The following is a 15,603-nucleotide window of genomic DNA, read 5'->3' as shown; positions in this document are numbered from 1 at the left end:
TACTGGAAGCATCTTTTTCAAATCTACACTATTCAGATATTTCAATATTCAGTATGTTTCAATGAGATTACCCATTGTCCTTCTAAACTGAGTACACCCCAGATATCCTTTCTTTTACATTCTAGTCCCCTTGAAATTAATGCTAACATTGCATTTGCCTTCCTTACCATTGACTCAACCTATAAATTAACCGTCAGGGAATCATGCACTGGACTCCCAAGTCCCTTCGGACCTCTGCTTTCTTAATCCTCTCCTAATTTAGAAAATAGTCTTCATCTTTATTCATTCCACTAAAGAGGATAGCCCTTCACTTCCATGTGCTGCATTCCATCTGTCACTTCTTTGCCCATTTTCCAACCTAAGTCCCTCTCCAGATGCCCTCCTTCCTCAATTCTGTCCGCCCCACCTCATATCTTTGTATCATCTGCAAACCTGACCACAAAGCCAACAAATTTATCATTCAAGTTATTACCATAAAATGTGAAAAATGAATACCACTAGTCACTGGCAACTAGCCAGAAAAGGCCCCCTTTATTCCCATGCTCTGCCTTCTTCCTGTTGACCAATCTTCTATCCCTGGTGTTCTCAAAGATGATTGTTTTAAAACCACAGAGATTTGTATTCAGAAGGACAAACAAAGCAACAAATCTAGTGTGAGTACAAGATGTGCTTTACAGTTTTTCATATTCCTAACATTGGTCCATCTGGGTTACTGCATTTTTGGGAACATTCAAAGGGATGTCCAGAATCTTGGCTAATACAGAAGGAGCTGACAAAACCAATGAGATTCCAAATGAGGTAATTCTCAGATCAGAAATCTTGAAATGAGTTAGAGAATGTCAAAATGATACTGTGAACACAATATATAAATTTAATTGAAGGTGCAAAACATATGGGATTGCCAGTTAATTGGGTGTGATTGGGCACCAAGGACTAAGGGCCTGTTACTATGATGTACATTTTTTAAAAATTCTACATTAATGTCAGTGTATAACAAGTCAACCAATATTTAACACTCTAAAATAGTTTTTTCATTATTTCTTTGAGGGAAACTTCATATTCATGGTTATACTTAATACAAGTTTTTGTGTTGTAATCTATGTGGCATTTTTTTTAATTGAATTGAGTTGTATTGCAGCAAAAAGTCTAATATATTAATGTTATGAGTGTGAAGGAACTTTTCTCTTCAATGGTTGTTTAGAAATGACATTACTACCACCAAATGCAACGCCTGATACTGTGGAAAACAAAGACTAATTTGTCTATTCAATGTTCTGACGTACTTTAAATTGGAATGTATATTACTCTCAATTTTATACCCTTGGAAATCAGTGGCCACTGTATTGTTAAGTAACTTGCATTTGAATTTAATAAGACTTGTAAATCAATACTTTGAATGCCTAGATGCTAATAATTAAAATTTTCATCCAAACAATTTTTTTTTTAACTTCTTGACAAACTCTGCCAATTGTTATGTAGGACTAAATTATGATTCCATACATTTAGTTGCTCTGAACCCTTTTAATGTTACCGTTAATACTTCAAGTTATCAAATTCAAGTTTATTATCATCTGATTGCACAAGTACAACCCGATGAAACAATGTTCTCCGATCCTTGGTGAAAAACATGCAGGCACACAATGAAACATAATAGAAAAACAACATACGCAGGAAAAAATGTATATATTTTTGTAGATATTGTTTCATAAATGAGAGTCTCAGATGGTTAGTGTGAGCAGTTCCTTTGGTCATTCACCATTCTCACTGTCCACGGGAAGAGGCTGTTTCTCAGCCTAGTCTCCTAATCATTGGAGACTACAATTAAATTTCTGATCCTCCTGTATCTCTTTCCCAATGGGAGCAGTTAAAAGATGCTGTGAGTAGGGTGGTGGCGGTCCTCAACAATTTTGTGCACTCTATTAAGATAATGATTCCAGTAGATCATGTCAAGGGGGGGGGGGGGGGGGGGAGGGGAGGAAGGTGGGGAAGACCCCATTGATCCTCTTTGCCTCTCTTGTGATCCTGTGGATTGACCTCCAATCCAATTCTCTACAATAACCATACCACATTGATGCAGCTAGCCAGAATACTCTCAGTAATGCTCCCGTAGGTTAACGTGATGGTGGCTGGTAGCCTTGCCCGCTTCAGTCTTTTCAGGAAATGTCTTCACTGTTGCACTTTCCTGACAAGTGAGGAGATATTAAGTGTCCATGATAGGTGACTTGTTAAGTGGACTCCAAGGAGCATGGTGTTTTTTATTCTTTCCAATTTCGAGTTATTGATAAGCTTAGTGTGACTGTGCTTGATGTTCTGCTGCCGACCCAGATAGACTGTTGACTTTTTGTTGGGAAGTCCAGAATCCATTTACAGAGAGGTATTAAGTCCCGGTGAGGACAGCTTCTCTACCAGCCTCTGGGAATGATTGTATTAAACTGCAAGCTGAACTTGATGAGGCATATTTCTCCAGGTGGGTCAGGATGGAGTGGCTATAGTATCATCAATGGAGTGGCTTCTTCTATAGGTGAATTGAAATGGGTCCAGTATCTCTGGGAGGTGTGCTTTGATGCATGCCATAACCAGGCACTTGAAGCATTTGATAATGGTGGAGGTCAGTGCCATAGTCATTGAGGACTGTTACTGTCGCCCTCTTCGGTACTGATATGTTGGTGGTTGTCTTGAAACCAGTGGGGACAATGGACTGCTGCATTGAGGTGTCGAAGATGTCCATAAAAGTCTCTGTCAATTGGTCTGCACAGTCCTTCGGTATCGGGCTATCTGGTCCTGCTGCCTTGTGTGGGTTTACCTTGGATAGGGTTCTGACCTCGGCTGCGGCTATGCACCGGACACGTTCTTCAGGAGGACACGGGGCTTTCTTCAGTATCATCCTGTTCTTCTCATCGAGCCATGCATAGAAGATGTTCATTTCTTTCAGAAGGAAGATTTGTAATCATTGGAGACTACAGTGAAATTTGTACTCCTCACATTTTACACCTTCCATTTTTTGTGGCTTTGACAATGAAATTTACTACACTCCAAAATTAAGTTGGATGATCATTGCCAATCGTTAGTCTTCATTGTCAAAAAAGACCAGTGTCTAATTTTAAAGATTCTGCTGTCATTCAGTCTCATAAGTTGGTAACAGAACCCTGTTTGAACTGAATTTACAATTATATTTTGCCCTCAGTATTACAAATAAAACCATTGTAGTATAAATTGTACATACTGTATACCTGTATTTACTGAATTTTTATTTTTGTCAGATATCTGCTATACTTGCCTTCTCATATGATCAAACTTGACCACATTCAGAAATTTTTCAGCACTGCTGCAGTTGATCAGAATAGTCAGTATTTGAGTAAGTAAATTGATTCCGTGTTGTACTATTTTTCTATCCTATACAATTAAATTTTACCAAAATTCATTTGCATTTATCAGTGAAGCATTTATTGTTCTAGTTCCAAAAGTTTTTGAAATTAGTTCCTGATTCTTTGTATGTAGCTGAGACTCTGCCATATATGCTCAGTAACTTCAAATGACACAGAATGCTTGCTTTTTAACACGTGTTGATAATATGTCCACAAATCATTCAAATTGCATAGTCAGGAAGTGATTCATGATACATGCACATACTGGGCTACATCGCTAGAAATGTTATTTTGCATAACATTTCTAATCCAGCTGAATGGCATGGGAGCTTATTCCTGAAATGTTAGGCAGTATAAGGGATAGAAATGGTTTCATTCTGTAATATTTTTCAAAATCACGAGTTCCAAGATTAAAAGTTGAGTAATACCGAAGGGGAAGGAGATGTAGTAACCACAGAAAGTGGTCAGATAAATTTAGGTTTTGAGAAGATATCAGTACTCAGAGTGGAAGCTGGATGAACAAGGGGGTCAGGAAATGACTCAATGGGAAAGAGAGGGGATTTGTTTGAAGAATGGGAAGTTCAGGAGTTGGAAGCAATAGCAATGGTGCAGCAGTGAAAATCATCAAACATAGAAGAACATACAACAGTACAGCACAGGAACAAGCCTTTTGCCATCTTGATGCCGAATTAAACTAAGTCTCTGCCTGCACATGATCCATATACTTCAATTTCCATTAATATTTATGTGTCTATTTAAAAGCCTCTTAAATGCTTCTACAGTATCTGATTTGATTCTATCACTACCCCTGGCAACCCATTCCAGACACCTACCATTCTCTCTTTTAGAAAAATACCTACACATCCCTTTAATCTCTCCCTCCCCCCCCCCCCCCCCCTTTAAATACACATGCTTTAGAATTTGACATCTTGGCTATCTACCCTATCTGTTGCCTCTCAAAATGTTGTATACTTCTATTAGGCCTCCCCTCAGCCTCTGACACTCCAGTGAAGTGGATCCAAGTTTGTCCAACCTTTCTTTATTGTTCACCACCACTAATCCAGGAAAAATTCTAGGAAATTACTTATTTACCCTTTCCAAAGCTTCCCCATCCATCTTGTAGTGTGGTGACTAAAATTGCACACATTACACCAAGTTCAGCAATGTCCAATGTCCATAGCTGTAACATGGCTTCCTTCCTCCTGTACTGGATGTCCTGACCAATGAAGGCAAGAATGTCATTTCCCTTCTTTACCACCCTATCTACCTTTGAGGTGACTTTCAATAGCTCAGGAACTTGGACTCCCAGATTACTCTTTGCGTCAAATCAAAGTGTAAAACCTCACACCTGCTTGGACTAAACTCCATTTGCCATTTTTTGCCTGTATCTGTAACTGATGATCCTGCTGTGTCCACAGCTCCACTAATCTTTATGCCATCTGTAAACTGACTAACCCATCAATCTACATTTTCATCCAAATCATTATCAATACTATTTGAACAACAGGATAATAGCCAGAATACCATCTTTTCAATATTAATCTCTTGTCTTCTGTGAATAAGCCAATCCTGAATCTAAACTATTAATTCACCATGAATCTCATGAACCTTTAGCTTCTGGATCTGCCTGTTATGAGGGACCTTGTTAAATGCATTTTAAAATCCATGTAGACAATATCAACTGCCCTGCCCTAAATCAGTCACCTTCATTATGTATTCAAAAAGCTCAATTCAGTAAAATCCCCATTATCTGGAATTCAGGCAACTGTCAGCCTCAAGCAATTGGCCAAAAAATTGCGAAAAATAATGGGTATGGTTAAAATATACTAAGATTGGCATCCCCTTGCCAGTCCACGCAACACACAATCTTAAACAACCGGCAAATTCACTTATCCAGCATCTACCAATCCCCATATATTCCAGGTACCAGTGTACATTGGACATGACCTGAGCTGCAAAAGCCATGGTGTCTATCCCTAATGAGGCCAAATGGTCACATCTTCTTGATGCCCTTCAATCTGTAGCAGGAAACTGTTTAATCAGTGGTAGGGAGTATAGTTTAGGAAAATAGTTGAAGGAACAATGCCTTATTTTCTGTCTGGGCACTCTCTAGCCAGATGGCAATAACATCGACTTTCCTGTTTCTGCTAACATGCTTTCTTCTTCCCCCTTCCCTTTCTAGTTTTCCTCCCTCCATTTCCCCTTCCTTCTCCTAGCCATCCCTCCTCCCCTTGATTTCTGCTGTCACCTCCCTCCCTTCTCCATCTATCACCTCCTGCCTTGGGACCATTCCCCAACTCTTGTTTGGATGTCTTCTGACATCTTCCCATACCTTGATGAAGGCCTCAAGCCCAAAATGTCGGTTATGCTTTTTTAACCTTTGCTCTCTAAAGGACACTGACTGACATGCTGAGTTTATCCAGCTTTGTATGTTTTTAAACTTAGGAAAATGGTTCCCTGCTGCAGATTGAAGAGCATTAAGAAGACTTTCCAACTTTAATGCTCTTCAAAAGACCAACAACATTTCCTTCTTGATTTCAAAATGCCCTAGCACAATGTCGTTCCCCATATTGCTGTCACTATGGTCATGGCCTTCTCCATGGTGAATACATATGCAAAGTATTTATTTAGTACTTTGCCAATTTCCTCTTACTCGAAGTACACATTTTCCTTTCTCCTCGTGCTCCTAACCTCTCCCTAGTTATCCTCTTGTTTTTAAATGGATGTTTAAAATGTTTTAGGATTCTCTTTAATCCGACTCATAAAGGATATTTCATGGCCCCTTTTGGATTTCTTAATTCACATGCTTGAGCTCTTTCCTTCCATATTTATTTGATTTTAGCTTCCTAAACCTTAAATATGCTTCCTTTTTTTCCTTTTTTTAAATTAAATTCACATCCTTTCTTGTCATTGAAGGTTCTTTTAACTTTCCATCTTTCTTTTCCTCACTGGAGCATACCAGTCTTGAACTCTGATCAGCTGGTCCTTAAATGAATCCCAAATGTCAGGTGTAGACTTGTCCAATAATAGCCTGCTCCCAATTCCCCTCTGGTTCTGGCCTGAAATGTTGACCACTGATGCTGCTTCAGCAGATTGTCTGTTGTTCCAAATATCTACATCTGATGTCTCCTGTGTCTCCAAACCCCCCCCCCCCCCCCCCCTAGATCTTGTCTACTAATGTTTTAATTTGTCCTCACCCAGTTTAGTACTTTGCCATTTGGTCCAGAACTATTCTTGTTCACAACTCTCTTAAAATTTAAGGAGCTGTGATCACCGTACCCAAAATGCTATCCTACTGAAAGACTAGTGATGTGGCCAGACTCATTTCCCTCGAGATGGATTATCCATGTTCCATTTCAAGAAACCCTGAAAAAAATTATTTCCCATTTATGTGTTTTGCCTGAAAGAAGTCCTAGTCAATACTGGGGAAGTTGAAATCACCCAACATGTCAACCCATTGCTTTTACATCTGCAACACTATTGTGTTCATATTACAATAACTTAATTGCCTATTCTTGTCAACGTGGTGTTGGGTTCTGCTTTCAACAGCCTTTGAGGCAATGAGTTCCAGATCCTTGCCACCCCTTGGGTGAAAAATATTTCTTTAATTTTCTCTAATATTTCTACCAATTGTCATAAACCTGTTGACAGATTTTTGAAAACAACTCAAACCAAATTGATCTCTCTTCATAACTAGGATTCTCTTGCATTGCCAACATTCTTGCACTCTCTCCTGTGTGACCACATTCTTTCTATAGTGTGTGGCCTAAATAATGTTTTATACAATTCTATCACAATCTCACTGATATTGTATTCCATACATTGACAAAAGCAAGCACCCTGTATTGCCTTATTTAACTCGTCTAGCTGTTCCATTGCATTCATGGATTTGTAGACATGTACTCAACATATCCCTGCTTCTTTATCCTCCTTTGTATTGTACCTCTGTATTGTATTCTCTTGTGAAAGTCATCCCTAAATGGATTACTTCACACTTGTTCAGATTGAATTCCATTTGCAAATATAGCCCATCTCATCAGATATTTGATATCATTCTTATCACCCAAAAACCTTAAACTATCTTGTTTTTTTGACATTTCTTTTGGCTTCTATTTAGTAAAGAACATTAGGTTAGGTAGTGCCTATGGTAATGATCATTATGAGAATAAAGTGATTTTATGTGAAATATTCAGTATTAAAAACCACCCTTTTGTATGGGAAATAGCATTTTAAATGTGTTATGTTGGAGGTGGTACTGTGATTAATATTTGCATTGTTGAGTACTTGTTATGTTAATTTTGTGACAGATCTACTTGGGTGTTTTATTGTTAGATTTCACATTTAATTCCAGTTAACAAAAGAAAATACCAAATCAGCAATTATTCTTCTATCGTTGTCCAGCAATTGCTTCAAATTGTCACTCTTATGGTTTGGAACAGGGTAATTGCTATTATAGTATTTTCCTCCAATAACTTAACCATGACACTTGACAAGATTATCATGGTGGAGACAACTTCTCCATTTCTTGCAGATTTGCTCTCATGCCCTCTGCTCAGACAAAACAGAGATAGTCTTTTGGTCATTGCATTTCACTCCAGTAGCCTCTACAATCAGAAAATAGTCCTTCACAATGTCCGTCAGCTCCAATGGTATCCCATCACATCTTCTTCCCTTCTGGCTTACTGCCTGACCCATTTCGGTCTTCTATCTGTTCTCTCCAGATTCCAATCTGTTGTATCTCAACAATAGTTCTTTCTCTTTGGCAGCTGAGCTGGTGGATGGGTTTAATATTTCATGCCAAATGACCATCCAACTTTAAGAGTTGTATGAATTAAGATCTGAATTGTTCTGAAGTCTCTCTACAATTTGATTGGTTAACGTAGATCCTCACCAAATAAAGCTACAAATTTTTTTCATTACACTGAATAAACCCATCTATACAATCATACAAAAAAAATTTTGTCATGCGTCAATTTAACAATTACCACATCCATAATGTAGCAACTCTTACCACATGTCGATTAAAGGATGAATTTTAAAAAAAATCTGTCCCTAACAGAATTGGCTGTATGTTTGCTTAAGTCACCCTATCCATTAGAACCTTCTGGCCATGACCCTAACCTCCATGAACAAATAAGTCAAGACACACAAAGGTGTTTGTACAATTATTCATTTCTATGTACTAATCCTGTTTGGGTTGGTGCTTTTAAATAACCTGGGAGTGTCAGCTTTGGCAAGATCAGTGTTTTATAATAAATAAGAATTATTTTTCAGATTTGTCATTAAATTTCACTGTAGATTAAAATTTACATGTTGCACAGTCGACATGAAATTTTATTTTGGAAGTGCAAAGAAAAATCAAGATCATGCCGAAAAATAAGTAGATTATTTCCTGTTGTGTTTTAAGATACCCAGAAATGCAGGCAAATTTGTTCTGATTGGGATTAAGCTTTTCTTTGGAGTTGTGCGAATACATTTTCATCCTCCTGACTGCAAGAAGTCATTGTGAATCCATGTACCTCATTAATTTTACATATTTAAAAGAAAGAGTAACTGCATTACATGGGTGTAACAAATTTCACACAAGTATTATGACATATGGAAACGTGAACAGAAAAATCTCAAAAGTAATATTTTGTACTTTTATGAATGATACATTAATGATTATTGTGATTGTTAAGCTTTGAATTCTATCTGTAGAATTTAAAAATGCATGAACTACATCTTTATCATGTCATGTAATATGTACTCCTATTTAGATACCAATTCCATACCAGTGATGTTACACAAAGGAAACACGAGCAATGGTGCAGCTGTAAGGTAAGCATAGATTTGTTCACGGTAGCAGCATATCAAATAATTGTAAATAGCTGACTGATGAGCCCCTGATAATTTGTGTAAAAACACAAAAAAAATGCTGGAGGAATTCAGGAAGTCTCCCGGTGTCCACAGGAGGTAAAGATGTATAATCAGTGTTTCAGGCCTGAGCACTTCTTCAAGGTAATAACTGATAATTTAGTATCAGTTTAAGTTGATTTAAGAATACTATTTCCATACTTGTATAGCCCATTAAAATATTAATGCTGCCTTTGCAATCAAATTGTCTTTTTTATTAGCTTTAAAATATCATTTTTGGTCGGTGCACTTACTAATAGATACTCATGTCTATAGGAAACAATCACATTGATTCCATAAGCAAATTCTACTTGCCAATTTGACTAGGAATTTTTAAACTCTGAATATAATCCATTAATTTAGTGATTATAGAGTAAAATCATCCCTAAATATAAAACATGCAGTTCTGTTGAAAGGAGGTCTTAAAATGTTTTGAATATTGGGTGTGATTTTTTTTTTTAACCCACCTTTAAAACTATCCATTATATACATTGAAAAATACGTTTAAAACTTTGAAAATAGTTTTAGAATGTTCTGAAGTTTATTTTTGGTTGGGAAAAATTGTAGCACCTATAAAATAATAGACTGGAAAGAACTGGTGTCATTTTATAAAGTGGCAATGTACATTTCCTCACAAATGTAGCAGAAATGTTAACTACCCAAAATAGTTGTTGATTATATTGCAGTCCTAGTGAAATTTTACAGTAAATTTCTTGCATGTTCAATCAGGCACAACATATTAATATGCTGTGGGGATGTAATTTGAGCTCTTTGTACAAAAAATATTATTAAGTGGATTATCATTAGCTGAGAAATTGGATTACATATCTATAATAGATATTACTTAAAGGAAAAAATACACTCCACTCATTAAATGGAATATATGATAGTTGTGGTTCAAATTCCAATTATGGGAAACAGAAATATGAAGTAAATCAGATTATTTTAGTGTTGCAACTTCAATGATTTCTTCTTTCACTCTCCTACTTGTCCTGCCGACCATGCTCCCAGTCTCATCCAGCCATCCGACCTCCCATCATTGCATTTTGTGCAAATTTTAACCATAAAAGCTTGCAAATTCAACAGAACTGAACTAAAGTGTGGTTTCTTTACTGTGCAGTTTGACAGGACTCTTCAGTCTAATTAATAACAACCATAAGACTATTATTGCAGGTGAATTTTAGATTTTCCTTGTGCATTATTCAAAAGGGTCTTGCAACACAATGCATATGATTAAATTTCTCAAATGGTATTATTTAGCCACAAAGTGAAAAAATAATTTTCAAATACATAGAGCAGAAAAAAAAATGCTTATGTAATTCAACTTCTATTCAAAATTGGCAAACATGCGCATTTTTATTCTGAGGCTCAAGATCCTTGTTGCCAGGCATGTCACTTCAAAGCAAAAGATGCCTAAATTCTCTCTTCCTTTCCCTTCCCAGGTCGATATTTGACATGTGTGCTTTAAAGCACTGAAAATCACAGGTCTGAAATGTTGCTCTGTTAACAGCAGATGTTGGGGACAGCACCGGAACTATTTAGTAATCAATTTGAGGCATCTAAAATGTGTTGTTGCCATCATTCATCTCACCCTAGCATAGACTCACACACCAAAGCCTGTTGGTAAAGTAAAACTTCAGCAGCTACAGTACTGATTTGCTACATACAGCTTTTCCATAAAAATGTGTTTGCTTACCCAAAATGTGACAAGAAATTTGATGGCATAAGCACCTTTTCTTTTGTATGTGATTGAAAATAATTGTCCATTTCCTAGTTGAAACACACCAATTGAGAAATTAGATGTGGCCTCATGTTGTAAGATCCTTTTTGAATAATTGTAGAGAAACCTGGAGTTTTTCTTCTGAATACCCATCATGAGGTACTTTAAGGACAACTATTTCTTAACCCACAGCCCTCATTTGGATGCCTAATCATTTCCTTCTAATAAACTTATCCTGAAAACTGTCCATTGTCATGACACCACATGCACTGCCTCCACATAAACCTGGATGATCAAGAACCTATCAATTTTTACCTTAAATACACCCAAAGACTTGGCTCAGCTGCCATGACAGAAAATTCCAGAGGTTCTCCTCTCTCTGGCTAAAGACATTTTCTCACATCTCTGTTTTAAATGGGTGCCCTCAAACCTAATGAGTCATATAACATAACGAGTCAATTAGGTAGAATTAAAACAGTGGTTTTCAAACTTTTTCTTTTCACTCACATTCCACCTTAAGTGATCCCTTACTAATCAGGGCATAGGGATTGCTTAAGGTGAAATGTGAGTTTAGGGGGTAGTTTGAAAATCACTGCAACAGATGATATTAGTCCCGTTGGAGCAATCCTTTTGGAGTACATTGGAGCACATAGGCCTGAGATTCTAGTCATAGGAAACCTGGGGCAACATGGTTTTCACTCCTCAGTGTCAAAATGAGAGACTTGAAAAGGACGTGAAGTGCTCATTAGATCTTGAAGACCTCACTTCAGCTTTCCTCTGCTTCTATGATTTCAACTCACCCCATTTCCACTGGCTGTGATTTTTAAGACCTGCTCCAACTTCTAGTTGTCTTGATCTCTCCCTTTGCACTATGACCTGCTTCCCCAATCCAGCAGCAACCTGATTTTTATCCCTCATTTCCATTCCCCCAGCAGTCTGCTGGTCATGGTTAATTTCCCTAAAACTGTAGTTCCTACTGCTGATTCAAACCCACCCTGATGACCGGTCCAAAGGGGCCTGAAGCTGACAAGCTCTCAAGCCTGGCTTCTTTTAAAGGTAAATTGGGCTGCACCGTTTTGGGTATGAGTAAGTGAAGATTTAATGTACCTAGTTATTTAATTTTAGTCAAAATATACAAAGTATTTTCAGTAAATCTGGATTTTATGTTTAAATTATTGTCAAGGCTAGAACATGCATGGTTGTCATAGAAGATATCAGCCAGACTTCTGTAGTATGCTTCATTCATTGCAAAAACCTGGAAGCTGCTGCCTTTCTTTTCACATTCTTTTATTTCATTCCTTGCTTTTCAAAGTGCTAGTATATACATGACATCACATATAACCCTGAGATTATTTTTCTTGCAGGCCAGGCAGAATTTCTATTTATTGTTGGTATAATCTCTGCTCAAGAAAAAGATGCATGTCTAAAAGAGAGAAATGTAAAGAAACTGTGATTCAGAAAAAATAATGACAAAGTAAGAGTCCTTAAATAGTTGCCATGTCTGTTGTTCAGGATTCTGATGGTGATGGGGAACCACTGTTCATGAAGCAGGTGGTATGAGTTCTATATTCTTTCCTGATGGGTGGTATGGATTAGTGCTGCTTTTCGACAGCAGCATTACATATAGATTTTCTGAATGATATGGAGAGTTTTATCTGTGATGTACTGGGCTGTGTTCCCTACCTTTTGCAGGGCTTTCTGCTCCGAGGAATTGGTGCACTCATACTATGCCGTGATGCAGCCCATCAGCCAACTCTCCATTACCCATCTGTAGAAGTTTGCCAAAGTTTCCAATCTCATGCTGAACTTGCGCAAACTCCTGAGAAAGTAAAGGCACTGATGTGGTTTCTTCATTTTCCGTTCCTAAAATATACAATCAGCTCCTTGGTTTTGGTGACAGTTAGAGGTTGTTGTTAGTATAACATCCAGCCAAGTTTTCAATCTCCCTCCTGTATGCTGACACATCACCCCTGTGTATACAACCCACTACTGTGATATCGTCAGAAAAATTGTAAATGGTGTTGTTACAAGCTACACAGTGTTGGACTCCATTGAATTCTAATTGTTTAAATGGTTTTATATTTTTTGTTTATTGCCTGCCATAATGACTGTTTTTAAGTTTGTTCAAAGAACAGGGCTATTGGATGTTGTCTATGCAAATACCACAAATCCACTCCAGAGGGTGTAGCTCAGGATTAAATGTCTGATGACAGCAAACTTGTGCAATCCACAACAGTGCTGGAGAAACTTGGCGTGTCATGCAGCATCTATAGGAAGTAAAGGGTGACAAAAGCTTCAGGCCTCAGCCCTTCATTAAGGTATGAGCAAAAACCAGACAGGCACATGAATAAAAAGGTGAGCAGAAGAGGGAGCAATGGAATAGAGCTGGAGAGATTGCAGAGGGGGAGTAGTGATGGAGACTCTCAAAATTCCCTTCAAAGAGAGGAGGAGAACTTCAGGGTAAGCATCCCTTGAAGAGACTGCAGTGGAACAGGTGAAATGGAGTTAAATAGGAAAGTCAACAGATGCTGACAATCACCTTCATAGTTGTATTCAGAAGTAAATAAGGAAAGCAATTTTAATTGTAATACAATGCATAAAAGTACTGGAGAAACTTGGCGTGTCATGCAGCATCTATATGAAATAAAGGATAACCAATATTTATGGCCTGTGCAGTTTTTCAAGGTATGAGCAAAAAGCAGCCAGATGCCTGAATAAAAAGGTGGGGGGAGGAGATGAGGAACAAAAGAAGAAAATCATGTGTACATTCTGCACCCTAAATGAGCATAATGAAGAGCAAACCATATTTCTTTGCCAGTAATTGACTACAAAATTCAGGCCAAATTTTACTTTTTAGTGATTTGTGACCAAAAAAAATTATATTTTGAAATTGCATAAGGATAATTGCCAACAGCCATGTAAACACATTGATTTGTGTATCAATTTATGATTATATTTTAAAAGTTTTTTTTTACTTGATGAGGAATTTAGGGTGAACATGAAGGTGTGCTGTGGGCCTTCTGCATGAATCATTTGTGTTATTACAGGGGCATGCTACCATGTGATTCTGTAATAACAGTATGAGGATGTGGTTTATCAAACAAAAGCTTGCTAAATCCATTTTTGTTTTTGCAGGCCAATATGTGGTGTGGCTAGCATTCAGTGTTCCCATAATACACTACAGCCTTCTGTTTCTGTTCCCTCTTGCCCACACTCGATCAGTGGAAGCTCAGCATCAGTCACTTGGCCACAAGCTGAGAGCTTGAGTCCACAAAATCCAGAACAAATTGGAATTCTTGACTGGCTTAAAAAGTTACGACTGCACAAGTATTATCCTGTTTTTAAGCAACTCACTATGGATAAGGTAAGTTTCCTCTTTGGTAAAGTTAAAATTGTTAATTATTTTGAGAGAAAAATATTTTTCATTGCATTAAACAGATCTCTAAAAATATTACTTTAGTATAGGGGAAACATTACTTCTAAAGAATGTAGTATGGTATTACGTGGACCAAAATTCACTGACATAAAATTTATTATTTGCTCATGAATGCAAGATCGCAAAAATGAATGCATAGTGAAAGATTGAGAGTTAATTTTTTAAAATTTTAATGATTTCGCATGGTAGAAGACCCATCAATCCCATGAAACACATGCAGCCCAATTAACCTCCCATACCCATACAGTTTAAATGATGGTAGGATACCAGAAGTATACCCAGAGTAAACATACAGAGGTCATGGGAGAACGTACAAATTCCTTGTAAACAATGCTGCATTGGTTCGTGGGTTGCTGGTAACTGCTACCACTAACTGTGAGGAATCTAATTGGTCATTTTGTACATTTCTTACTGGCACACATTGTGCTATACTTTTCTTGTCTGGTTCAACCATAGTTTCTGAGTCAGTATATAGTGCTTTGAGTACATTTTTTCCCCCAAAAAAACCTTGTATGGAAAGGTTTTCTTACTCTTCCATTTCTTTGAGAGCTTTTGGAAGCTCCCTGCTTTCCCAATTCTGGCCTCTTGCAGGTCACTAACTTTTTAAATTGCTGGCAGTGCCTTTATTTGCTTGGCCTTACAATTCTGTAGTTTCTTCTCTCTGTCTGTTCTCCTTTTAAGATATTCTTTCAAACATATCTTTTTGATTTGTCATTTTGTCACTTTGAATGCTCATGCCAACGATATAACTAATGATCATGCCATTCTAAAACATTAAATGGATATCATTACGTTAAAGATGCTTTATTGATGACATTTTTTGCTGTCAGGATCTAAGGCTCATTGAATTTTTATCTATCTTGACTATTAACTACAACATCCTTAATTCAATGCTAGGAGCAGAATCTGTTTGATGCTGATGTCAACACATGGAAATTGAAAATTATCAATGTTGTATCTGTTGCTAAAACCAACAACTTAATCACCCTCATAGTTGAATTCAGCAATAAATAAGGAAAGTTATTTTGATTACTTTTGAGGAAATTAACATTCGTGACAGCCAAATTTCCCAAAAGTAAAAATTGAGGATGAAGAGGGAAGTCCACCCCCATAATTTTTGTTAATATTTCCCCCAAATTTATCCAAAATGGTCTTAATTTCATGCATAACCAGATAGAATATACAAA

The 15,603-nt window shown here is 37.3% G+C and overlaps 1 protein-coding gene across 2 annotated transcripts in view; it reads left to right on the top strand.

Moving 5' to 3' along the window:
* zcchc14 (zinc finger, CCHC domain containing 14) overlaps window positions 1-15,603 on the top strand; it is an 87,474-nt gene that overhangs the window by 45,603 nt on the left and 26,268 nt on the right. For both annotated transcript variants that reach the window (XR_011345880.1, XM_069901822.1), the window contains exons 6-8: window positions 3,261-3,355; window positions 9,125-9,185; window positions 14,116-14,344. Coding sequence is in view for 1 of the 2 variants with exons in the window: in XM_069901822.1 (XP_069757923.1) it covers window positions 3,261-3,355; window positions 9,125-9,185; window positions 14,116-14,344 (385 nt within the window). In the remaining variant the exon portion in view is untranslated. The remainder of the gene's footprint in view (window positions 1-3,260; window positions 3,356-9,124; window positions 9,186-14,115; window positions 14,345-15,603) is intronic.

This window comes from Narcine bancroftii, chromosome 10, assembly GCF_036971445.1.
Source record: "Narcine bancroftii isolate sNarBan1 chromosome 10, sNarBan1.hap1, whole genome shotgun sequence".
NCBI lineage: Eukaryota > Metazoa > Chordata > Chondrichthyes > Torpediniformes > Narcinidae > Narcine > Narcine bancroftii.
Note: the sequence above shows the minus strand (reverse complement) of the source record. Positions and strands in the feature narration are given on the sequence as shown.